This window comes from Meriones unguiculatus, chromosome 11 (assembly GCF_030254825.1).
Source record: "Meriones unguiculatus strain TT.TT164.6M chromosome 11, Bangor_MerUng_6.1, whole genome shotgun sequence".
In the NCBI taxonomy this organism is placed as follows: domain Eukaryota; kingdom Metazoa; phylum Chordata; class Mammalia; order Rodentia; family Muridae; genus Meriones; species Meriones unguiculatus.
The window spans coordinates 33,526,394-33,553,446 of record NC_083359.1 but is presented as its reverse complement, the minus strand read 5'-3'; the positions used below and the strand labels follow the sequence as shown (position 1 = coordinate 33,553,446).

The window sequence follows — 27,053 nt, the reverse complement described above, 5'->3', positions numbered from 1 at the left end:
AAAGGTACCTATGTGTTCTGTGAGCTCGTCATTTAGTCAAAAGATATTGGGTGCTTCTGCAGGCACAAAATTCAGAGATTTCATGTAAGGCCGGGGAACTGTTCTGCCCGGGTTTTCTCCTGTTTCTGTGTGTCTTGGGAGCAGAGGCCTTTGGGGAATTCTGGGCTATTGCAGAGCACCTTCTCAAGGCTGTTTATGTATGGCCTAGGCAGACAAAGGAACTATCTCTCCAGGGTAAAGGGCAGGATCACCAGGATTAAGAGAGAATGTCTTCTCTCTGGGGCAAAAGATAATCGTGGTTACTATCCATGCTGAGACCCAGCCTCAGGAAGCTTAGGGCTTCTCTCATGCAAAGCAATACTCTGTATGTGTAGGATCATGAGGCCCTCTCCCTGATACCCTTGTGGACATTGGAGATTGCAATCTGCACTGCTCTGACTATAGAAATACATTGTCTGTGATCCTGGAGTCTTGCGCATGAGTATGTGTGGCGCACACATGAGCATGTATGCATGTGTGGCGGCTGCAGGTCTGTGTTGGGTGTCTTCCTCTATTGCTTTTCACCTTATATTTTTCTCTGACTGAATTTTGAGCTTGCTGATATCGCTAGACAGGCTAGCTGGCGAGCTGCAGAGTCCTCTGGGACTGTTTCCTCAGCACCTAGACTACAGACACCCATTGTCATAGTTGGAGTTTTATGTGGATGTTAGGAATTGAACTCAAGCCCTCACACTTGCACGGCAAGTGTTTTTTCACTGGCTGGGCAACCTCACCAACCCGCCCTGCAGCCTAATGTCTTCTGATGACACTCAGGAAACAGTGACAGGCTAATGTGTTAGCTTGTACCTAGGGCAAGATCTCAGACCTGTCACTCTCAGCATGGGGCTCAGTGTGTTAACTGAGCCCCTCTTCTATGCCCTTGTAGGAGAATACAGTCTCGACCCTCGTAATGCTTTCCACTGTCACTGACAGCATAAGGAATCCCACTTCCCCCAATCAAACAAATAAGTAAAATTTATAGGAAGTTCTTTGCAGAGTAGGATACTTGGGGGTTAGGGAGGGCAACCAGAAGGAAGTCCCTTAAAGGGAGTGGAGTGAGTGGGTCACCCTCTTTCATTCGGTGCCAAGGAAGGATGGGCCTTAAGAGGCTGATGAGAAACTGGTGGAAGAGAATCCCGGGTCGGTGGAACAGCTAATGCAAAGGCCGGGGAAGAAATGAGCTGACTGGAGATGGTGGGCCCAAAGCAGAGTGACATGAGTTTGAAGAAATTTAGATGGGGGTTGGGGGGTGAGGAGCATATTATCCAGGGTCCCACAGTCCACCAGACAAGTAGGATCTTGTCCTGGGGTTACTAGAAACACGTGAACATCCTGAACAGGGCAATGCTGTCGCTTAGCTGGTAGTTTTGGAAGTTGTTCCCACTGTGAGGTAGGGACTGCTGTTCACTGATTATATGTGGCTGGGTGTTTTTAGTGGGACTGGATCTCTCTGGGGCCAGTGTTCCCAGTTCCTGACTTTACATTCTCAGGCCTAAGGCAGCAAGGGGCTAGGAAGCTCCTCACCATCATGTTTCTGTATGAGCGGACAGAGGTCTCTGCATGCTCTCCACCTGACTCGGGGCTCCAGCTAGGAGCATGTATCCTTATGTCTCAGGCGTCAAGCAGAGGCCTGGTGGCTTCTCCCATTTCCTTCCTCCCCGTGAGCTTTATTGTCTCTTCTGTTCCTGTCATTTCCCTCACTGGCGTGGGTGGTCTATCTTTTTTTTTTTTTTTTTTTAAACCAAACACCTTCTTCCCTGATTTCAGGAATGAGGCCAGATGCTATTGGTCTCCGAGGTTTTCAGTGTCGGTATAGAGTGAGTACTTGGTGAGTAGTCATGGCTGTGCTGACGTGTGCACGTGTTTAAGAGGGTAGAGAATCTAAAGTGAAAAAAAACTATAATGGAGGCAATACTGAACAGTTACTGCAGTTACTGATCATTTACATCACTTTTTCTTGCAGTTTTATATTTGTAGCATTTTTATAGTTTGTGTGTGTGTGTTTGTGTGTGTGTGTGTGTGTGTGTGTGTGTGTGTGTAGGGGGATGGAACCCACAAAGAGACGCTAAATTATAAAAGGACTGTCCACTTCAAGTCTGTTTCTCAATTATACATGATTACAATCTTTGAATCAACGTGGTTTAAGTTTTCATGTGGGAGGAACAGTGGAGATGAGGGCATGCCTGGGAATTCAAATTTTGTCCTTGCTGTTGTTTGTGGCAGTGAGATTTGAAGGCAGGGCCTTGCACATGCCAGGCAGGTACCACTATTGAGCTCTTCCCAGAGCCAGGAATTGGGGTTGTACACGATGGAGGCTCATACCGAGCTCCTAAAACACCCCTCCGTGGTTCCCAAGCGGAGGCTCATTCCTGCAAGCCAGACTGCATCTCAGATGGTAGAGCCCTGGGTCTAGTCAGTGAGATTGCCCGACACCCATCTAACTCTCCTGATTCCCTTCCCAGGGGTTTTCATGCTCCTGGATGCTCTCGAAAGAGGATGCTCTGATGATAGGTATGTGGGAGAGAACTTCGGGACCGAATAAAACACTGTTCTTTCCCCACATTTCAGGCCAATTGCTATCATTGCTCTATCAAGATGTCTGTCCAACTATTAGGCTGATTACCGTTGACTCTCTCTCTCTCTGAGATACAACATTGATGAGAGGGGTCCTCTTGGGAGAACTGCTATTTCCAGCTCTGACAGGCAGGGAGAGTAAATGGCTGAGGGTGGGGGTAGTCTTTACACTCCCTGTCTGTGTCCACACTGGTTGAGGAAACGGGGGTCAAGTGCTGTTACAAGGTAGCCAGGCCTCCAGAAAGCTGGTGGTTCAGGGGAATGGGATTCGTTTGGCTACAGCCCAGAGAAATCCACGTGTAAGAACACAGCTGTGGGAAGTCTGTATTCCGACTTCACCTCAGTGGTCTGGTGACCTTGGGTGGATCCTTTCCATCCTCTTAGCTTTGGCATCCTCCACCCACAAAGGGCAGAGAATCAGTGGCTTTCCCTATCACTATGGCTAGTCTGTGGTTTGGGTGAGCTGAGGAAAACCAATGGAAAGTGAAAGGGGTGAACACACGGTCCACCACTTTGTGTTACTGCTGTGGTGACCGTCTCTCCAAGCCTCCCAACCAAGGCATCTGCTGTGCCCTGCCTGCTCTGTCATGTACCTTCAGAATTTAAATACCAGGTGGTAAAAAGGAAGTAATTTCTCATCATGTTCTTTAGTCTCAGATCTGCTTTTTGTTCCTTTGGTGAGTTAGTCTCTGCTGTTTTACTTTGCTCCCCTGTTGGGACCTAACATCACTCTAGAGATTTTCCCATCTGTTGGGAGCTTCCTCCATGACTTTCAGTAGACTAAGTTATGACATGGCTTTGGAGCATAGGTTGGCAAACTTTCCTTGTGAAGGGACAGATAGTAACTATTTAGGCTCTGTAGGCCATATGGTCCCTGTTGCAACACTCAGCTCTGCTGTAACAGTGGGAAAGCTGCCACATACAACATGCAAACAGATGAATGTGGCTATGTGCCAATAAAACTTTATTTATAAAAACAGGCAGTGGGCCAGATTCGGCCCCTGGCCTACAGTGTGCCAACTCCTACTCTTGAACATTTGGGTAGCCTTGGGAGGGCCCATTTTTCCTTAGCAAAGGAATAAGGATCAACCTTAGACCTATGGTCACTCCAAACTTTGTGATTTTACATATTTCTGAAGTGGTCAGTGACTAAAAATTGTAACCTGACATTCTGCTTGGATTACATAGACCTTTCAAGAATGAGGAATTCCTTGAAAAAACCCAATGGGGGCCCAAAGAGGAGTTCTATCATGTAGTTAGTGCATAAGCAATGTTTCAAGGTGCTTTCCTAAAGTCGCAGGCTCTCATTTATGACTACTGGCTGTAGGCCGATGTAGTTCATTCATGGTGATCCTTACATTTTCCACTAGGATATGATCATCTCATCTCTCCAGATAGGCCCTCTAGGCCCAGGCAGCTCACTTAGCTACAACGTGGGAAAAAAGAATCTGGCACTCACTCATGCTATTCGAGGTCCCTTTATCATGAATTCGCTTAGTCCAGACCTCTCCAAGGAATCTTGATACCACAGTTAAAAGTAGCTGGAGTGACATGATGCTATGGAAAGATGATGCACAAGGCCTAGAAGGTAAGGCCATTCCCATATCTTGGGACCCCCAAGACCTCAGTTTATTCCTCTGTGGAATGGTACAGCCACCTGCTGGCTCACGGAGCTTCAGTGTAGATCAGTTATCATCCATTGGCTGGAGATGAAAACTCAGAACTTTACTGATGGTGACTATGGCTCCTTTCAATGTTAAAATTATGAGGGTTTTCTAGAAAACATGCTTCTTTACAAGTAATCACCGTTTTGGGGGTTTATACAAATACGGCAGAGGCAATTTTGTATTAAACCCTCAGCTTTTGTCTTTATACCTAATGAAAAACAGGCCTAAAACACATCCAAAGTGACAAGCGCTGAATTAAAGCATTTTGAGGTTTGCCTACTTGGGAATAAAGACTTTAAAAAACAGCAGTATCTTTTCCCTTATGTATGTTTAAGTTAAAAAAATAAACCTCTTTCATTTTGACATATTCTCAATTTTTAAGAGGTTAGAGCTGATATGAATGGCCAGTGTTTCTTGGCTCTGCTATACACTTAGAAATATAAAAAAAAAACTTTCTTATTCCTAACAGAAGCCTGGGAGGTGATACTGGCATTGCCTGTTTTGTGAGATGGAAAGGGAGGCATTTACAAGCCCTGCTGTATGTTCAATGTGATGTCTCCCATAGTGCAGGCACCTGAATACTTGGTCCCCAGTTGGTGGCTATAGGGGGCGACTTGGGAGATTTGGCCCTGCTGAGGAAGTATGTCACTGGGGATGGTCTTTGAGGGTTCCAAAGACTTGTGCCATTTGGAGTTGACACTCCCTGTTTCCTGTTTGCTGTTTTCTCAGCTCTCAGGTTTCAGCTCCTGCTGTCACATTTCTCTGCTGTTACGGTGAAGGACTCTTATCTGTACAGAACCATAAGCCCAAAACAAACCCTTCTTTTCTGTAATTTGCCTCTGTCACGGCGCTTTGTCATAGCAATAGAAAGGCAACTGTTATACTCAGTTTGGACGCACAGTACTTGGCCCCAGCTGTCTGATTCAGACACTTGTGAGCATTCTCAGGCCCAGCAGTGACTCTTGCAAGTTTGTATGGAATTCCTGTGCAGTCAGAGCCAAGTGGGTGAGGCTGTAGAGACTCTACAAGATGCTGGTTTGGCCTCACAGATAGTAGACACTGTCAGGGCTGCTGAATCTTCCACAGGCAGCCCCCACCATTTCCACCCCACCCTTAGAGAGCTTTCCCTCAAGGACCCCAAACCTACCTAAGACGACTGTATTGAAGGAAACCATCTCCTTGTCCTTGCCGTCATTGTAGAAGGCCAGGTGCCACAGGCCCACATCCAAGTACTGCACAAACACAGCCTCATTCTGCACCAGGGTCTGGATGCTACGGCGTTCCCTGGGCGACTCGACCACACTCCACTTCTCCTTTCCATCCAGGCGTTCCATGAAGTCATACTGAGGAGCAAGAGAGGGGGACATATGTAAACCCAATGTTGGACCTGTACTCTCAGCCAGCACTGCCCTCCTGCCCATCACCTGACGGAGAAGTACTTTCACTCTGCACTCATAAAATAAAACAAGCCATGTAAGTGGTGACAACGGTATCAGCTACAGTTCATTATGCCTGCAATAATTATTATTAATTTGTTTTTCATGGTCCTGGGGTTTGATCCCAGGGCCTTTCGGATGCCAGGCAAATGCTCTCTGATACTGAGCTATTATATCCTTGCTTATTTTTTATTTTGAGACAGAGTCTTGATAAGCTTCTTAGGTCACCTTTGAACTTGAGATCCGTCTGCCTCTGTTTCTCCCGGTAGCTAGATTTATAGATGCTTCCCAATACTCCAGACTTAATTTTTATTTTTGCTTTGTAACGCTTGCAACTAAACCCCAGGTCACATGTGTGGGAGACAAGTGTTCTTCCACTGAGCTATATTCCTGCTCTGCATTATTAATCCTATTACTATTAGTCACAGACTCTCACCTGTAGTCCTGAAATAATAAAAAATACTTTAATTGCAAGGATTATCCCCCCTTACACATATCCTCTCTCTTTCTCTCTCTCCTTTCTCTCCTCTCTCTGTGCATGGTGTGTGTGTGTGTGTGTGTGTGTGTGTGTGTGTGTGTGTGGTTGTTGGATACAGAACCCAGTGTCTTTCCCATTCTAGATAAGCGCTTTACAGGCAGAGCTGTGTCCATATTTTACAAGTATAGGAGAACAAAGTTCAGAAAATCCAAGCATTTTATTTAAAGTCACATAGCGCAAGTTTGGACAAAGTTCCATTCAGCTTTGTATAATATATGCCTTGATAGTTTCTGGGCTTACATAAACCTACATTTCAATGTTGAACTCTGTTTCAATGCAAACCAGGTTCTAGGTTGCTGGAGGTGAGTGTGATACAGATCATTCAGGGAAGGTTTCTAGGGACGAGGGAACGGGAGGATCCCACATTACCCACGGCAGAGTTAGAACCAAGTAAAATCTTCCAGCAGGCAAGTGGGAGCCGCTGAAACCTCATGAGCAGTGACTGATGATAAAGGGATGTTCTGAGGAATTAGTTTCTGGAGGTGGGATATGGATATTCTGTAGGGAATGGGAGTAAGTAGGAAAGCAGAGATGGCATACAGCATGTGTGAGCCGAGAGGGGTTCAATGAGGACAGTAAGTGAGGAGCAGGCACCGGAGGGAGATTATAAGGGAGAGGAGCCAGGAGTTGCCCATGGGCTGGACAGGGAAGATACAGGGGAAGGCAGAGAGGACGCCAATGTTTCTTCCTGTTGACAAGAAAATCGATAAACCGCCAGCAGAAATGGGCTAATCTCACAAACTCAAAGTCACTGCACAGAACAGTCCCTTGCATTCTGACTCCCAGAGATGACCCCATGTGTGGCGCTTCAGAAGGTAAACAAACAAACAAACAAACAAACAAACAACCCAAAACACCTCTGCAAGATTAAGCGCTCTCTACTTTCCCCTCCACAAAAAGAGTTTCATACATCGTAGAAATCAACCATAATTCCCCTCACAACTTCATAGGCAGATGCTCCAGAAATTGCCTAACTCACCATCTCTCTCCTTAGCATTGTCTACTTTCCATTGGAAACAGGACCACTGCCAACAAAAGAATTGGTAATCTTAAGCACAAAGGCTCTGCCGATTAGATAAACTCAGTTTTGAATTCTCACTCCACCTTTGCTATTGCTTGATGCTGAGCCTATTTTTATTTTCAGTGGTCATGGCACCTGAAGTTCAGGAACACAGTTACAGGGATGGCACAAGCTAATGCTTAGGGCTGTGCCTGCATTGGCAGTGGGGGTGGGTGGGTGTTGGAGGGATCATAAGAATTTAAAATGTGCTTAGTGACTGAGGGCCACCTACTCGCAGACCGTGAGGACCGCAGGAAGGTAGCCCACGGCTCTAGTTTTTGTATGGGGAGCAAGATGACTACTTCTGAGAAGAAGAAATGGCCCACATCTCAGTAAATAAGTGTGTGTGAGGGACTTCACTTTGCCCCGTAACTCCGCTGGTCACCATTGTCCTTATAGGCTGAAATAAATGATTTGGAAGGATGTGACAAACTGACACTGCTTCCACAGACCTTTGTAACCAAAGCATTTGTTCCCTAGCAACCTCGTAAATGTCCGACCATGAACACTGGTGTCTACAGACTGCTGTCAGCTGGAGCGATGGCTATAACTTCCTTGGTGGTGAAGTGAGAAGAATAGGCTTCATTTGGGGTCCGAGTTATCACCCCCATGAGGGAAAGTTTGGGGAAGGTGATTACTTGTGTGGAGCCATTGCTCATGACTAATTTGGGCATTAGTCATCTGGTGCAGAACTGGCTGGCCAGCCAAGGGACCCAGAAATGGCTCAGGACTAGTGGCGGGCCTTGCTGTCCAGCCAATCAAATGACGAGGGGAGAGGGCATTTTTCAGAGCAGAAGAAGGACATTTATTCTGGCTGGCTCCTTGGAGTCCTTCTGTGGAGGTTTAGAGGGCAGTTTTCATTTAAGGGGAAATCTGCCAGCCATGGGTTCTCAAACAAGGCCTGGGTGGGAGGGTGAGACGAGATACAGTATGCCTCACCTCTGCATCATTTATGTCTTTCGTCGCTTCCCGAGCTCTTATCTTATCATTCCCTAAATGACACAATTGTTCTTATGCCCATCATTAGTCCAAGCAGAAGGATGTAAGCTGCAGGCACAGGGATTCAGTGTCTGCTGGAGTGTTTAGAGTGATATCTCTAGGGCTGGCTTGCCTGGGTCAGGCTCTGAGCTCTGCTCTCTACTTGCTTGCTGGGACTTTGTGTAAGCTGTCAAAGGTCTGGGCCTCTGTCTTCTTGTCCTTGCAACAGGCATGACGATAGTGGCCATAGCAAAATACAGCTCTGAGAATGAATGGGACTGACATGCGCGGTGCCTGTGAACTGTGGGTGCTGTGTGTGGAAACTGTGCGGTTGCCACTTTAGCTATCTCTACGAAAAGCCACTTCTCCATCAGATCTGCCTGCAGCAGAATCTGATCGGTAAACGTGTGTTAAATATCAAATTAATAAAATAGCAAATTTGTAAATGCCTGATGTGGAGGGAAACAAAGTTGGGACGAAGTAAAATGTTGTCTGCAGGCATTATTTTTGCTTCCGTCTTCTACTGTGCTGTCTTAAATGGGAGAGAAGAACAGAGCTGTAACCAGCCTGGAATGACCAGTCGGAACATGCATGTGACTGTGGGCTGTGGGCCAGACAGCTGGATATTCATAGACACCATCAAGATTTAACGGATGCTTCCTAGCTCACCGGCATGGTAAACAATGTGGGTGGGCTTTGGCCCCTACCCTGCTTCATCTCCCTTCTTTTTTTGACACTGTAACTTGGTAGCCTCTGTGGCAGAGATCACTATGGTTGTGTATTCCCTTTACTGCTAGCTGTGCAAATGACCATTTAGGACAACAGGTCACAGGCCACAGAATCCTTCTAATGCTGTCACCAGGTACCCTGTGTGTCTCTCACATATCTTCTCTCTTTTCTTTGAGTGTGCAATCCAAGACAGCAGTGCCCAAGAGAACTGTGGCCTGGCTGTGACGACTAGCACCTGGAGGAGATCCTGAAATTGTTCTAGGGACCATCTACCTATAACTGCTGGGGAAACAGCCTCTGAAATGGTGACCTGTCCCTTCTGTCAGTTTCAGACTTCCCAGTTCCATTCCTCTTTTTCTTCCCCGTGTACTCCCCAAGATGGCAGTAGATTCCAGCCTTGTTCTCAGTTCTCAACTGGCAGAAGAGGATGGTTCACACAGGAGAATGTGCCAGAGTCATCCATTGGTGAAACCTCAACTCTGTTATCTATAGAGTGTCTCCCAGTTTGCCCATAGAGTATCCCAGTTGACACACTGGGCCCTTTTTCAGGGAGACATTTGGCTTCTCTACTCATAGGCTAACACAGCACAGAAACCATTCATTGCTGCTGTGATTCAGGGAAGGTCCAGAAACACAAAGTGGGTCTATGGAGCAAGTGCAGGTTCTGTGGTCCAGGGCAGGGATCAGGAGCTAGCAAGGAGCTGCAAGGCAGCTAGCTCCTGCTAGTTCAGGGTGCCTCTGCTCTCTAGGATTTGGCTCCAGACAGTGATCTGCCAATGCACTTGGCAGAGGGGTGATACTATAAGAACATGATTTCTAGAAGTCTGGCTAGAGCTCCATCTTCACTGGGGGTTGATAACTCAGGCTCAGGACTGGGACCAGCTGCTTCCTTTGTTCCAGGAATGTGTAGTAATCCATCCAGGTAATGGAGACACTCGGGGAACATGCTCTGCTTAGCTGGCTATAAAGGTCATGGCATGGCGCATTCTGATAGGTCTGCAGCTGCCCTGAAGGACATTAAAAGCATGTAACACAGTCATAACAAAAGAGACACAGGTGGCTTGCGTCTCTCTCACATTGCGGAAAGAAGGGGAACAGTGCAATAACTGGGAACAAACATTCCCTCTTTCTCTAAGCTCTCGCTCTCTCATGCTCTCTGACCTTGAAGAAATAATCCCAGCAGACATACCACAAGAGGGCTGTGCCCGTGAACCATCAGTCATGCCCCAAAGTGGCATGAAAATGCAACTTTTACGAGAGCTGGAATGGCAAAGAAATAAACCATAGTAAATATTTGACTGATCCAATTATAAATCTCCCCAATTTTTGGCAGAGAGTGAGGAGGAATGGTAATTAAGATAACTTAGTGGGTTTCCACAGGAGCTGGTAGAGAGAGGAGACACCCGAACTAAGCCTGAGTGGGGGCCTGTCCCTTTCCCAGGAGGGAGAGCAGCCATCCATGCACAGGGAGTACATAACGCCCAGGTTGCTACTGGAAGCCTCCAGAATACGCACCTGCCAACAAGGCCAAGGTTAAAGACAAACCCATTGCCCTTTGGGATGATGTTATTACTGGGTCCAGGACCCTGGGAAACGGGAAAATAACTTTATTGTCACTTGGAACGTCTGCTAGCTGAGGGTTGACAGAGAGTGGGAAAAGCAATAACTGGTGACATTTCCCAGAGCTAGCCTGCCCCTCTGCTGCTCCCCTTGCGGCACACTGGCAGCGTCTGTGGTCTCCTACGTCTGAGGCTGAGTCTCCCTCAGATGACAGGGCATATACAGCAGGTGGTGGGATTGTGGGGGAGCAGCGAGTATAAGCTGGGGCTGCTTTACGTCCCCATTAGCATGTAGTCTGGCTGCGTTCAGTGGCAGGAATGAGTTGGCACAGAAGGTCACTCAAGCCTGTACATCTGTCTCTGCTGCCAGCCAGGTCTGTGGCAAAGCGGGCCCAGCTGATTCCTCATCTAGGTTCAGCACAGCCTTTCTACTGGCTTCCAAATGGGCTGCATGGAAAAGGAAAGATAGAAGGGCCTTGACTGAACCAGGGGGTGAGAGGAGGCGTAAGGGTTGCTTGAGTGGGCCTGTCGAGAGCAGGTCAGTCTTACAGGGCAGAATCACTGAATCAAAGGCAAGGCGATGAATGGAAGACATTCCCTGGGCCACAGTGAGACGGTGCTCCTGAGCTCCTACACAGAAAACCGGGCTGCCTTACCAGAACCAGCTAAGAGGCAAGCCCTTTAAAACAGAGAGGACCCGTCTGGGGTCCTTAACACCAGGCAGGGGTCAAGTAGGTTTCACCTCAGAGGGTGGAATTCTTGAATCATCCCTATGTAGCTTCTTGCAATAGCAAAGAAAGTTACCATAAAAAGTAATACTTTATTTTGAGTTAGCACTTGTTTCCCTTGACTCCCTCCCCCCACCCCCACAATCCCCAGACAGGGTCTTAGTAGGTAGCTCTGGCTGTCCTGGAACTCACTGGGTAAACCACTCAGGCCTTGAACTCACAAAGATCAGCTTGCCTCTGCCTCCTAAGTTCTGGGATTAAAGATGCGTGCCACTACACCTGGCTTTTAAGAAAAACATTTATTTTATTTTTAACTATGTGTGTGTGTGAATATCTGCGCGAGGGTATGCCTGTGTAAATGCATGTGCCCGCGGAGGCCAGAAGATGGCGCCGTAGAGGGAGCCTTACCAGAAGCTGTGAGCATCTGAGGTGGGTGCTGGGAACTGAACTCAGGATCTCCGGAAGAGCACGCAGTGCTCTTAACCTCCGAGCCATCTCTCTAGCCCTGCATTTTGTTTGTTTGTTTTTGTTGTTCATTTCTGAGTTTTTGTTTGAGTCTTACTATGTACCCCAGGTCAGACTGAAATCCACGGTTATGCGATTTGAATGAGAATTACTCCCAGAGTCTCATACTCTTTGATGTCCTGTCCTCGGTTGGTAGAACTACTTGGGAAAGATTAGAGGTGTGGTCTTATCGGAGGAGGCATGTAACTGGGGTGGGCTTTGAGGCTTCAAAAGCCCATGCCGTTCTCAGCCAGCTCTCTCTGCCTCATGCTTATGGATCGGGTGTAAGCTCTCAGCTATATTCTAGCTCGATGCCTGCCTGCCTGCTGCCTTGTTCCCCACGGCAGTTGTCATGGATGTGAACCATGTGGGGATTGTGAACCCACAAATTAAACGCTTTCTCTTATAAGCTGCCTTGGTCATGGCGTCTTGTTAGAACACTAGAAAAGTAACTGAGATAATGACCCTTTGTTTCCACCTCCCCAATACTAAGATTAGAGCTGAATGCCACCATGCCTGGCTTCTGGCTGGCACTAGTGTCAGCTGTAGTGACAAATGTTGATGTTTCACGTTCACCTCCCCCCCCCCCCCCCCCAATTTCTGCCTTTGATCTTTGCCTTAGGAGGAAATAATGGCTGCTGCAGTGGATAGAGAACACACCTCATACACCGGGGCAGGAAGGGATGACAATCCAAGGGCTTGATTTTAACTTCCAGGAATCCAGACACACACAGGAGTTGCTACATGGTTTCCAAGAGCCCAGCTCTAGATGCCGGCCCAGCTGGTAGCTGGCCCGGTTTGTGAGTCCTTTCAAGGTGCCCCTGAAGTAAGAACTCAGCCGAGCCCGGGCACAGAGCAGCCAAAAAGGATGCCTGGGAAGCTCTGTGTTTTTTTTTTTTTTTTTTTTTTTTTTTTTTTTTTTTTTTTTTTTTTTCTGGGTGTTGCTAACACCTGGCACTATAGCTTCACTGAAAGCCAGCCTCTTTCCAGGTCCCTTTTCTCCCTATGCCATGTGTTCTAGCCACATTGTTTGCTCTCTTCCTATAGCAAACCACAACGTATCCCAGACTAATGGCTTTTGCACCAGCTGCTCCCTCTGCATGGCTGCCCTTCTCTTGCCCACACAGCTGTCTGTAGCTTGTCAGGCCTGTCTTTACCGACACATCGCAACTCCAGGAAGGATGCCTCTGGCCACCCACTCTAAAATGTTTCTTTGTTTCCATCCTTAGCAGAAGCTCCCTATTCTGAAAAATCTTGTTATTCACCAATTTAGACTTTATCTCTGTCTTCTTGAATATGAGCTCCTGGAGGGTAGAGCTTCTATCTAGTGATGGAACATGGATGGTGACCTGGGGGGGGGGGGGCGGGCAATGAGTGCACACAGAGTGTGAGTGTATATTTACAAAAAATCAAGTCGACTCACCCGCCACACCGCTCTGGGACAGCCATCGTGCGCCTGACCTCAGATAGGGTACCCCGGCATCCATCTACCCCACCCACCTCCATCCGAGCATGGTGGGGCATCTTAGGACTCTCCCTTACAGGGCACTGTGAACTCCTACTATGACCTAGCCCCTGCCACCAAAGTGCTACCTGTAGAACCCAGCAATCTGTCCACAGACTTACGAAGATTGGCAGCAAAAACCTACTGACCTTTGGATGGTTTGTACCTATTCCTAGTTGATCTGGGCCCACTGATGACACCTTATTCACATATCAACATAGAGTTGCTCCAAGACTGAACTTTAAGCACCACTTAGCTGGTCCACCACGGGAAAAGTTGGGGAAACCGCAAACAAAGATTCAAACATCTACTCAGCAAAGGTGAGACAGGATATCCATACCAATAAATACCATCAATTACCTAAATACAGATGACTAGGTCCCACTGCAACAATATAAACAACATAAATAACCAAGATAACTTGTCTTCTCCAGAAATTAGTGTTCTTATCTTAATGTTCCCTAAGAAAGACAAATTAGCTGATACACAAAGCAATGATTTCATAATAGCAATTATGAAGATGTTAAAGGAACTCAAAGAGAATAAGAGTAAATATCTGAATGAAGAGAGAAAAACATGAACAACTGAATAAAATAATTTAAGATATGAAAATAGAATTTAATAAAGAGATAGAATCTCTGAAGAAATGCCAAACTGAAACAAAACTCAAAACAAAGAACTCAGAAAGCCAAACAAAAAGCTTAAGAAAAGCCCCATCAATAGATTGGATCAAGTGGGAGAGAGAATATCAGCTCTCAAATACCAAAGAATAGATTGGATCACTCAGTTAAATCTAGTCAAACAAGCAAACAAATGCAGAAATTCTGGGACTCTATAAAAACACTACAGATATGAATAATCTATAGATGAAAGAGAAGAAACCTAGGTCAAAAGCACAGAAAATATTTTCAGGAAAATCATAGAAAAGAACTTCTTAAATCATGCACCTATCAAGGTGGTAGAGGCATATAGAACAGCAAGCAGATAGGGCCAGATACTTCCCATGTCACATAAGAATAAAAAAACACTAAGTGAACAGAAAGATTCGAAAGAGAAAGATCAAGTCACATATAAGGCAGGCCCATCAGAATAACGGCTGACTTTTTAATGGCAACCTTGAAAGCCAGACAACCTAGACTAATGATCTATAAATTCTGAAAAACTACAGATGCCAACCTAGATTATTATACCCAGTAAAAAAAAATCAATGTTAATTAATCATAGTGTTTTAGAGCACTGGCTGCTCTTCTAGAAGTCATGGGTTCAAGTCCCAGCACCCACATGTCTATAATCGTCTTTAACTGTAGTTCTATGGGATCCTATATGTCCTCATCTGGTGTGCAGTTATACATGTAGACAAAACACCCACATACATTAAGTAACTAAATAATAAAATTAAAAAATTAAAAATATATGAATCATAACCACAGGAGAAAGCCAAACTTTTTATGACAAAAAGAGTTTTAAGGAATTCATGTCCATTAAGTCAGCTCTATCGAGGATACTGAAAGGAATATTATGTCTTAAGAGAGGATTTAACACGCTCAAGAGAGCATGAGGAATACATAAACAATTCCAGAACAGTTAATCAGAAGATGTCTAAGAAAACACTACCACTACAGCAAAACATTAAGAGTTAATAAATACCATTTAATAAAAACTCAATGATCTCAATTCTCCCAATAAAAAGTCACAGAATAAAAAAAAATGGGCTGGAAAACAGGATCTATCTTTTTAATACCTCAAAGAAACATACCTCACCATCAATAGATAGAACATCAGGGTTAAAGGATGGAAAAGGTATAGCTTGCCATGCTATTCTATTATATGACAAAATAAACTTTAATGCCAAACTACTTAGAAGAGAGGGAAGAACATTTCATACTCAGTAAAGAAAAATCCCACCAAGAATATCACAATTCTAAACATTTATGCAGCATCAAAAACAGGGACACCTAATTTTATAAAAGAAACACTCTTTAACTCTAAGACCACAGATTGATTCCAGCACAGGGACTATGGATGATCTTCATATCCAACACTCAACAATATACAGGTCATCTGGACAAAACTAAACTGAGAAATCTTGGAGTTAAATGACATCAGAAACCAAACGGATTTAACAGACTTTCATAGAACATTCCACTCAAACACTAACGAATACACTTTCTTCTCAGCAGCTCATGGGGCTTTCAACACAGTCAACCACAGAGTAGGATACAAAGCAAGTCTCAAATCATGTATTCTAACTGACCACAAAAGAATAAAATTGACTAATAACACCAATAGAAACAGCAGAAAGTACACAAACTCATGGGAACTAAAAAACATACTATTGAATGAAAATTGGGTCAAGGAAGAAACTGAGAAGGAGAGTTTTTAAAAATCCTAAGATTGAATGAACATGGAAACACAGTATGTCAAAAATCTATGAAATACAATGAAGTAATCATAAGACCTTTATAACACTAAGTGCCTACATGAAAACTGGGGAGATGTCCATTAACAACTTAATAAAGCACCCAAAGGCCTTAGAGAAATGAGTACAAACAATACCCTAAAACAATATATGGGAAGAAATAAAGTCAGGGCTGAAATTAATAAAATAGAAAAAATATTACAGAGAATCAACGAAACGAAGAGTTGGTTCTTTGAAAAGATTAACAAAATTGACAAACCTTAGCCAAAGTAAACAGAGGAAAGGGAGAAAGCACCCACATTAGCAGAATCAGAGATGAGAAAGGAAATATTACAGTAGATACTGAGCAAATCCAGGAAATTTAAGGCTAGAACCTAAAAATATTCCCCTAAATTGGAAAAATCAATAATAAATACTGAACTTCTAGATAAATATGACCTATAAAAATTAAATCAAGATGGAATAAATCATTTAAACAGGCCCATAACAAACAATGAGATAGGAAGCATTAATTAAAAATCTCCCAATTTAACAAAAAAAAAAAAAGAAAATAGGGCCGGATGTATATGGAACAAAATTCTACCAGACCTTTATAGAAGTACTAATATCAATAGTCCTCAAATTATTCTGTAAAGTGGAAAAGCAAGCGACACTGCCAAATAGTTCCTTTTATGAAGCCAGTATTACCCTTGTTCCAAAGCAGACAATGATACAACAACAACAAGGAAATAAATAAAGAAAACAAAATTATAGGCCAACATCTCTGATGAACATGGGTGTAATTATTCTCAATAAAACACTTGCAAATTGAATCTATGAACACATAAAAAAGATTATCTACTATGATCAAGTTGGTTTCATACTAGATATATAGATATGGCTTAGCCTATAGATATGGCTCAGAAATGAAAAGATGCAATCTGCCACATAAAGAAACTCAAGGACAGAAGCCATGTAATCATCTCAGGAGACGCAGAAAATGGCTTTGACAAAACCCAGCATCTCTTCATGATAAAAGTCCTGGAGAAGCTGGGGATACAGGGGACAGTTATCAACATAGTAAAGGCATTATACAACAAGCCCACTGCCAATAACATGCTAAATAGAGAAAAACTCCTTAAGTATTTTCACTAACATCAGGAATAACAATAGGACGTCCAGTTTTTCCATTCCTCTTCAACATAGCGCTTAAGTCTTAGCTAGAGCAGTGAGAAAACTGAAGGATATAAAGGGAATGCAAATTGGAAAAGAACTAGCCCAAACATCCTTATTTGCAGCTGGTATGATTCTATACATAAAAGTCACTGGAAAACTCCTGAAGCTGACAGACTGACAGTTCTACCTTTAGAAAAAGCCCACAGCCCTCACATACCTTCAGTCTCATTACAGGTTTTGGTAAGAGAGTGAATTCTCTAAGAATGGGGTAGCATGGATTGTGCCGCTTGGTTTGAATGAAAGGGCAATGAGCAAGCAGTCACAGCCTGGCTAGAGGGGCTATATTGTTTAAAACTAAACTACCTGGGGTGGGGGTGGGGGTGGGGGTGGGGATGGGGAGCTGAAATAGGGAGTAGAGCTACAAAGGTGAGCACCTGAGTTCAGACTGACACAACCCCAAGGTTGTAAGACGGCCCTGGGAGCAGCTATAAAAAATGCGAGGTCTGGGTGCTGACATGTTTAAGACAGTGCATTAGTAGGAGGCATGGGAAGTCAAGTGCCTGATCTTATCTGCGGTGGCCAGAGGTCAGTCTCATCAACTGAGAATAACAATGGCCGGTGGTAGCCCTGAGCCTAAGGTCAGCACGTGGTCAGCCGCTGGCTCCACCTCTCTGGTTTTCACTGCTGAAGAGTCTGGGAACTCAGAAGTGGTGGGGTGTGCTCCTTATTAACACTTAGGAGATCCTGGGACTGTCAAGATCATCTTTACCTACACACAGTGCATGCGGAAGACACCTTTGAGCTCAGACAGTAGCCTCCTCAGGCATACGGCCCAGGGAGCCTCAGGACGCTTAGAGAAACTGGCCAGCTCACAACTGTGTATGTAACTAAGGCCAGCAAAAGCACAAAGACGGGAAGCTGCTACAGGCAGCCCAGCAGCCATCAGACACTTGCCCACTGCTGGCTCAGCACCAGCCTATGCCATCAAAAGGACAAGATACTAGAAGACCAACGATTCCCATATTTACCCTCCTCTACAGCAAAGCAGAAGCTTTTGAGTTTCCAGAGCCAGGAAGAAAGGACCCCAGCACTTGTGTTTAATTTTGCTTTCCTTTTGCCCCCAGTGTTTACCCTTTTCCCTTTAACCATACTTTCTGTAGCATTTTTTACTTAATAATATTTAAAAATGGTTTTAAAATCTTTATCCCTCTCATCCAGTCATATATATTTTTTCCAAGCACCTTTTTCATGATCAGGAAACCTTTTGCCTTTAAATATTTTGCTTCCTTTCTTTTTTGCTTGGCAAACTTTGCTGTTTTATATTGTACACACTTTTAGTAGTATCTTGAATTAATTTTAAAAAATGAAAATCTTTGTGTCTCTATTTTTAATTCTTCCTTACATTTATTTATTTTTGAGTTTTCATATGCTTGGGGAATCTTTTGTTGCTGTTGTTTGTTTTATTCTTTTTCCTAATCTCTTGCTCTTTTCTTCTTCAAAATATTCTTCTCTATTCTTTTTACGTTCTCTCCCCTTTCCTTTATTTCATGCATGTACTCTTTTTATGCTAAATAACTTTGAACTTCATAGCACATTTTGCTTTAGTTTTTACCATTACTTTGTTGTACTCATAGAAAGCAGGACATTAGTCAACTATATTTCTCCACCAGTCTTGGGTAGTTTGGTATTGTACAGCTGTTCATTTTCTTCTCTCTGAGTAACATGGGGAAATAAGGATTCAAGACAAGAGCACCCCCTAAGACAATCCCCCAATAAAACCAGAAGAGATAGTCAAACCAACAGAGGCACCAACCACAATACAGAATACAAGACACATGAAAAAAAGATTACTCTTCCCAAAGATAACAACTCCTCAACTATCAAATTAAAAGATGCTGAAATAGGTAAGATGCTAGATGAAGATGTTTACTGGTAAAGCTGATCAGTGACCTCAAAGAGGTTGCACAGAAGCATATGTAGTAATTCAAGGACCCAGAGAGGAAAGTCAGCAACACAGAGGAAAGGCCAGCCAATGATGAGGTAATCAAGCACATGGATAGAAAAGTCAGCATCATGGGAAAAAAAAACAAAGCAAAGAAGTTGGAAAAAAAGAAATGTGAGACTCAATGAGTTAAATAAAAAAGTACTGGAAAATACTACCAGAAGAAGACATGACCAAGCTAAAACAGACAATCAGGGATGGGGAATAATACAATCAAGAGACCAAACTTAAAAATCTACAAGATAGAGGAAAGTACCGAGATAAAAATGAAAGGAAATTCTATTTAATAAAGTTATCGCAGAATATTACTTAAATTTGGAGCAAGAAATGCTCACCAAATACAAGAAACATTTAACATACCACAGGCATCATTAGAGAGAAGTCTCCCCATGAGATGCTTCTGTCAAAATGTCAAAAGGAATCAATATTAACAACTATGAGAAAAAAACAACTCACCTACAAAGACAAGCACATCAAAATAACATCAGCCCTCTCATCAGCAATCCTAAAAGCCAGGGAAATATAAAAAAATGCATTTCAAGTCTTTAGAGTGGATAACTGCTAGGTAAAGCTATCCTTTCAAATTAAGAGAGAAATTAAGCCATTTCTAGACAACCACAAAATAAGGACATTCATGACCAAGCTCAAGTGAGTAAGGAAGTAAGCTAGCCCTAACTAAGGGTACAATCCACCATGAGGACATTTCTATTGTAAAAATCTATGCACCAAACACCATGTACTTAATTTCATAAAATAAACACTACTACAGGCAAAACCACAGGTTAATCTTAGCACAATAATAGTGGGTGACTTCACTACCCTACTTTCACCAATAGTCAGGCCATCACACAAGAAGAAGAAGAAGAAGAAAGAAGAAGAAGAAGAAGAAGAAGAAGAAGAAGAAGAAGAAGAAGAAGAAGAAGAAGAAGAAGAAGGAGAGCAAAATGTCTAAATTAAATGAAGCCATAGATTAAGTAGATTTAAGACATCTACAGAACATTCCACCCAAATACTGCAGAATATCCATTCTCAGTAGCCCATGAAATAGTCTCTTAAAATAGACCACATACTAAGATGCAAAGCAAGTCTTAACAAATACAGTAAAGCTGAAATAATTCCGTATAGTCTATCTGATCACAATAGAATAAAATTAAGAATCAATAACAAGAGGAAAATATAGCACATATACAAATCCAAGGAGATAAATTTCTTGAGAATTTATTTTCATTTTTCCTATCTTTTTTATTTTTCTTTTTTTTTCAGTTCTGGGGACAAAGTCATGAGTCTTGACCTTGTTAGGCAAATATTATACCATGTAGTAAAACACTCAACTCCTGCACATGGAGATTAAATAGCCCATTATTGAATGATAAGTAGGTATCAAGAAAGGAAATCAAGAAAGAAATCAAGAAATTCTGGAGGGTACTATGTAGGCTCTTAGGGGAGAAAAGGCACAATTGGATTTTGCCCAGCTGTGAATCTGATGATCTATGAGACTAAGTGCAATAATGGCACTACCATTATTGGGGTAACTAACCATTTTCTAACTTGATTTTACACTCAATTCACAGGAGGAAAGCTATGTTTGGTACTGTAACCTGATTTAAAAAACATAGTGGAGAAGATTATAGGTCCTATCAGGAACTGAATACAGTTGTTTATGTAAATTGCTATATTGTTAAACTGCCATATAAACATTTATAATATTTACCCAAAGACAAAACTACTCTAATTCTTTTTTTATTTTTATTTTTAAAATTTATTTTATTTAATTTTTATTAATTGCAGTTTATTCACATTGTATCCCAGCTGTTGGCTCCTTCTTCATCCCCTCTCAACCCCACCCTTCTTTCCTCTTCTTCTTCTTCTTCTTCTATGCCCCTCCCCAGTCCAATGATAGGGTAGGTCCTCCTCCCCTTCCATCTGACCCTAGTCTATCAGGTCTCATCAGGACTAGCTTCTTTGTCTTCCTCTGTGGACTGGTAAGGCTGCTCCCCTCTCAGATGGAGGTGATCAAAGAGCCAGCCCATGAGTTCATGTCATGTTTAATCAATGAAACCTTTCCTTCCAGTACATGATGGAGAATGAAGAAAATCATGGCTGCACTAGTTGGTGAGCAGAAGTAATGTATTAGTGCTCATCAAAAGACATTTCTATTTTCCTTTCTAAGGATCAGGGGATATTGCAGAAGAGGGAAAGCAAAGAATGTAAGCACCAGAAAATAACCAAAAGGGCTGAAAAATGTCATCTTCTGGCAAGACATAGCCATTGCAATCATGAACTCACAGCAGCTATGGATGCCTATACTATGTCTACACAAGAAGAGTCAGGTATGGATAGAAGAGGGACTTGTGGGGCCCTACATCTCTCTGCTTAACTATTTGCTACTGACAGATAGAGGGAGTGGGGGAATCATTGCCTTCAGTTCTGTACCCACTGATGACTCCACCAGGCTCCACTAGACACTTCTAATCCAATGGCCACACAGGAGGCCTTTGTTAAACTAACTAGGTCACAAAAAAAATTAAAGTCAATTAACTTTGGAAAGGGAATAGTTGACAAGAGTTGTTAGGAATGGGAGGTAGAAAAGAGGAAGCAACAGAGCCAGGCATGGCGGTGTATACCTTTAATCCCAGTACTAGGGAGGCAGAGGCAGGTGTATCTCTGCGTGTTCAAGGCCAGCCTTGTCTACAGAATGAGCCCAGGACAGCTAGGGCTAAACACAGAGAAACCCTGTGTTGAAAAAACAAACAAACAAAAAATAAAAAATAAAAAAAGGGAACACCAGTGGGGAGAGTAATCAGACATTGTTTATGTATATATGATATCATCAAACAACAAAATTAGTAAATGTTGTATGAAAAAGGTTAAGATAGAAATTCATGAAATAGAAGTAAAACAACAATGTAAAGAATTTATGAAACAAAGTTTTGGTTCTTATGATTGACAAACCCTTAGCCAAAGTAAGCAAAAAAGAGAAGAGACCAGAATGAATGTAATTAGAGATAAAATTAGAACCATCATAACAATTACTGAAGAAATTCATAAACTCATTATGACATATCCTAAAAACATATATTACACTGAATTGGAAATCTAAAAGAAATGGATGAACTTCTAGATGCATATGATCTACCAAAATTAAACCAAGATGAGATAAATAATTTAAACAGAACTATAAGGAGCAGTGAGATTGAAGGAGTAATAAAAAATTTCCCAACTATAAAAAGCCAGGGCCCAGATGGATTCATTGCTGAATTCCACCAGACCTTCCAAGAACTGACACCAAAGCTTCTCAAACTATTCCACAAAAACAGGAAAGGAAGAAACAGTACCAAACTCTATTTATGAAGCCAGTATTATCTTGAAACCCAAAATGGATAAAAACATAACAAAAAGAGAACGTTATAAACCAGTATTCTTGATGAACACAGATACAAAAAAAATTCAACAATTTTAATTCGAGAATACATCAAAATGATACTTATCATGACCAACTAGGCTTTCCAAAAGGATGTGGGTATAGTTCAACATATACAAGGAAATAAGTGTAATACATCACATAAGTGGATCCAAGGACAGAAAGCACATGGTTATTTCAACATGGCAAAAGGGCTTTCTGAAAAAAGTCAACACTTCTACATGATAAAAGTCCTAAAGAAACTCAGAATACAAAGGACAAAATAGCATAATAAATAATAGCTATTATGCTACTTATAGCATAATAAATAATAGCTTAGCATAATAAAGGCTATTCATGACAAATCTAGAACCATCATTGTATTTAATGAGGGAAAAACTCAAAACATTCCCACTAAAATCAGAAATAAGATAAGAATGTCTGCTTTCTTTCCTCCTACTAAATAGTGCTAGAACTCTCAGCTATAGCAATAGACCAGAGAAACAAATAAGGAGATATAAATAGCAACTTATGTTGGCAGTTTGAATGAGAAAGGCTCTCATAGGCTTATATGCTTGGTTGGTGGAACTGTTTGGGAAGGATTAGGGGGTGTGACCTTGTTGAAGGAGGTGCATCACTTGGGGCAGGCTTTGAGGTTTAAAAGCCCATGCCATTCTCTATTAGCTCTCTCTCTCTCTCTCTCTCTCTCTCTCTCTCTCTCTCTCTCCCTTCCTCCCACTCTTCCTTTCTCCCTTATGCTTGTGTCTCAACATGTAATCTCTCAGCTACTGCTCTAGTGCCATGCCATGCTTCCCACTATGATGGTCAATGGACTATAACCCTCAGAAATGGCAAACTCCCAAGAAACTCTTTCTTCTATAAGTTGCCTCGGTCATGTTATCTTCTTTCAGCAATAGAAAAGTAATGAAGACAACATCTGTACTTGAAGTTGTTATGATTCTATATACAAGAGACTCCAAAGTTTCTCCAAGAAAACTTCTAGATCTGAAAACACTTTGAGAAAAACTGGCAGGATAAAAAATTAACATACAAAACCAGTAGTCTTCATATATTCCACTAACAAACATGTTGAGGGAAAAAAATTAGGAAAACAATCGCATTAAAAATTTCCTTAATGGGGGTTGGAGGCTCAGAGGTTAAGAGCATTGGTTGCTCTTCCAGAGGTCATGAGTTCAATTCCCAGCAACCACATGGTGGCTCACTAGCTTCTAAAATGAGATCTAATGCCCTCTTCTTGAGTGCAGGTGTACACGCAAACACACCTTGTATACATAATAAACAACTCTTTAAAAAAATTTCCTTAAAAAATATCTGGGCATGAACTACCCAAGAATCTTACCAACCTCCATTACTACAATTTTAAAACACTCAGAGAGAATTGAAAGAGACACTAGTAGATGAAAAGACTTTCTGTATTCATGTATTGGAAGTATGAACATTGTAAAAATGGCTATCTTACCAAAAGCAGTCTACATATTCAATACAATCTCCACCAAAATGTCAAAACCACTTTTCACAGACATATGGAAACAGTCTCAGAATTCCCTTGGCAGCAGAAAAGCACTCAGGCAGCCAAAGCAACCCTGAGCAAAAAGTATAGCACTAGAGCTATCACCTTTCCTAATTTCAAACTACAGTATTGAGCCACAGTCATGGAAGCAGAATGGAACAGGGAAAAAAAACAAAAAACAAAAAACAAAAAAAAACAAGCAAGCAAACAAAACCACATGTACAGAACCATAGAATGGAAAATTCAGACATAAGCCCACACAAGTACAATCACCTGATTTTTATTGTTTCTTTTCGTTTTTGAGATTATAATATAATTACATCATTTCGTCCTTCTCTTTCCTCCCTCTAAAGCCTCTCATATAACACTCCTTGCTCTTTCAAAGTCAAGGCTTCTCTTTCACTAATTGTTGCAAAATACATATATGTATATATATTCCTAAATATACAAATATAATGCACGCGGTCTGTATGATTTACTTGTATGTATTTTTTTCAGGGCTGATCATTTGGCATTGGATAAACAGTTGGTACACTGTTCCCTCGGGAAGACCATTTCTCTCACTTTGCACTTTCCTTAGTTCTTTCAGTAAGGTTTAGACATCATGTGCTTCCCCTATCCATGTTAATGTGTCTGTGGCTGTCCTTGTTCAGCTTAGGTTTGGGCAGTCGTGTTGTGAGATTTAATGAGTGTAGCATTTGACATTTGTTGGAGACACAATCTCACAACAAACTCCCCCGCTTCTCTGGCTCTTACAATCTTTCTGTCCCTCTTTTCCTCAATGTTCTCTGAGACTTAAGCAGGCACCCGATTATTGACAAAGAAGCAATAAGTATTCATTGGTGAAAAGACAATGTCTTCTACAAATGGTGCTGAAAATACTGAATATCCACAGGTAGAAGAATAAAGAATGAAAATAAGTCACTTCTCACTTTACACACAACTCAACTCTAAATGGACCATAGACCCTAATGACCCAAGACTCTGAAAATGCTAGGGAAAAAAGTAGAGAAAACCCTTCAAGGTGTAGACGTAGGTAAGGATTTTTTGAATATGCACTTGGTCCCTCGGGAAATAAGACTGATTATGAACAAACAGGACCTCATGAAATAAAGAACACATATACGCAGTAAAGGGAACAGTTAACTCAGTGAAATGGCAGCCCAAGAATGTGAGAAAACCTTTGCCAGTTATACATTTAACAGAAGAGAAATATCCAGACTTTTCTAAGAGTTAAAAAAACAAACAAAAAACCCCAAGCAGCAGCAAACAAATAACCCAATAAAAAAAATACACTACAGTGTTGAAGCAAAGAGTCCTCAACAGGAGAAATACGAATGGTTAGCAATATTTAACAATGTTTCCAACATCCTTAGCTATTGAGAGATGCAAATGAAAACTACCACGTGACCAACTCTACCACTCTGGATTATTTTACCAAAGGAGTCTAAGTCATTGTACCCACAGAGTGTTTGCATTCATGTTTATTGCCGCACTACACATAAGGACGAAGGAACAGTCGGCTGAATGAATGGATAAAATGTGGCACAGAAGAATCTCGAATGGCTGAAAAGCACTTAAAGAAATGTTCAGTGTCCTTTGTCATCAGAGAAATGCAAATCAAAATGATTCTGAGGTTTCTCCTTACACCCTTCAGAATGGCTAAGATCAGAAACTCCAGTGACAGCACATGCTGGTGAGGATGTGGAGAAAAGGAAAAACTCCTCCATTGCTGGTGGGAGTGAAAACTTGTACAGACTCTCTGGAAATCAATCTGGCGCTTCTCAGAAAATTGGGAATGGTTCTACCTTAAGACCCAGCTATACCACTCCTGGGCATATACCCAGCTTGGTCTTCATGTGGGTCTCCTGCTGAGGGGACAGGGTTGGCTGTTTCTAACATGGACCCTATTGACTGCTTTTGAGTCACTTCCCCCTAGTAGGGCTGCCTTGCCTGGCCTCAGTGGGTGAGGATGTGCTCAGTCCGGAAGTGACTTGATGTTTTGGAGAGGGTTGATATGAAGGAGGGGCTTCCCCTTTTCTGGGGGGGGGGAAGGAAAAGGAGAAGGACTGGGGAGGAGGAATGGGAAGAGACAAAGGAGAGGGCTGCCTTTAGGATGTAAAGTAAATAGTTAAGGTTTAAAAAAAAGAAGTGTGGAATATATACAAAATGGGATTTTTTTCCACTGTAAAGAAAAAGTGAAAACATAGTAATTGCAAGAAAATGTATAGAACTGGAATTTGTGTGTGTGTGTGTGTGTGTGTGTATGAACTATGAAAGAAGAAAGGGGACCATGGGAGACAAAAGGGAGAAGAGATCTTAAGGAGTAGAGGAAGAAAAAGTGATAGAATAAATGAGGTATGAAAATAGAAGATGATTATTTGAAGAAAGAAAAGAAATGAGCAGAAAGAAGGGACTGGGAGAACAGCACAAAGGAGGCAAATAAGAATGAAGTATATAATGACACATTAAGTATTAAAATGCTATAATGGGACCCATCACTTTTAAGTTAACTAAAAATTTGATTTAATGTTTATGTTCTCAATTTGAAGGAGACTCACTGCCTCAAAGTTCTTGTATGCTTTTTCCTTTAAAAATAAGATATGTGCTTTGCTTTACAGAAGCTTTTCAGTTTCATGAGGTCCCATTTATTGATTGCTGATCTTAGAGCCTGTGCTGTTGGTGTTCTGTTCAGGAAGTTGTCTCCTGTGCCAATGAGCTCAAGGCTCTTCCCCACTTTTTCTTCTAACAGGTTTAGTGTGTCAGGTTTTATTTTGAGGCCTCTGATCCATTTGGACTTTAGTTTTGTGCAGGGTGATAAGTATGGATCTATTTGCATTTTTCTACATGTAGACATCCAGTTAGACCAGCACCACTTGTTGAAGATGATGCTGTCTTTTTTCCATTGTATGGTTTTGGCACTTCAAAAATCAGGTGTTCATAAGTATGTGGGTTTATTTCTGGATCTTCTATTCAATTCCACTGATCCACCAGCCAGTTTCTATGCCAGTAGCATTCAGTTTTTACTACAGATTGGGATCTTCACCAACCCTATATCTGACAGTGGGCTAATATCCAAAATATATAAAGAACTCAAGAAGTTAAACAGTAACAAATCAAGTAGTCCAATTAAAAAATGGGGTACAGAAAAAAGAAAAAGAAAAAAAATGGGGTACAGAACTAAACAGAAATACTCAATAGAGGAATATCGAATGGCAGAGAAACACTTA

The 27,053-nt window shown here is 42.2% G+C and overlaps 1 protein-coding gene across 15 annotated transcripts in view; it reads right to left on the bottom strand.

Moving 5' to 3' along the window:
* The window catches only part of Tenm2 (teneurin transmembrane protein 2), a 1,501,569-nt gene that overhangs the window by 149,914 nt on the left and 1,324,602 nt on the right, over positions 1-27,053 (bottom strand). For all 15 annotated transcript variants that reach the window (XM_060363849.1, XM_060363848.1, XM_060363851.1 and 12 more), the window contains one exon: positions 5,428-5,623. In XM_060363849.1, coding sequence (XP_060219832.1) covers positions 5,428-5,623 — 196 coding nt within the window. The remainder of the gene's footprint in view (positions 1-5,427; positions 5,624-27,053) is intronic.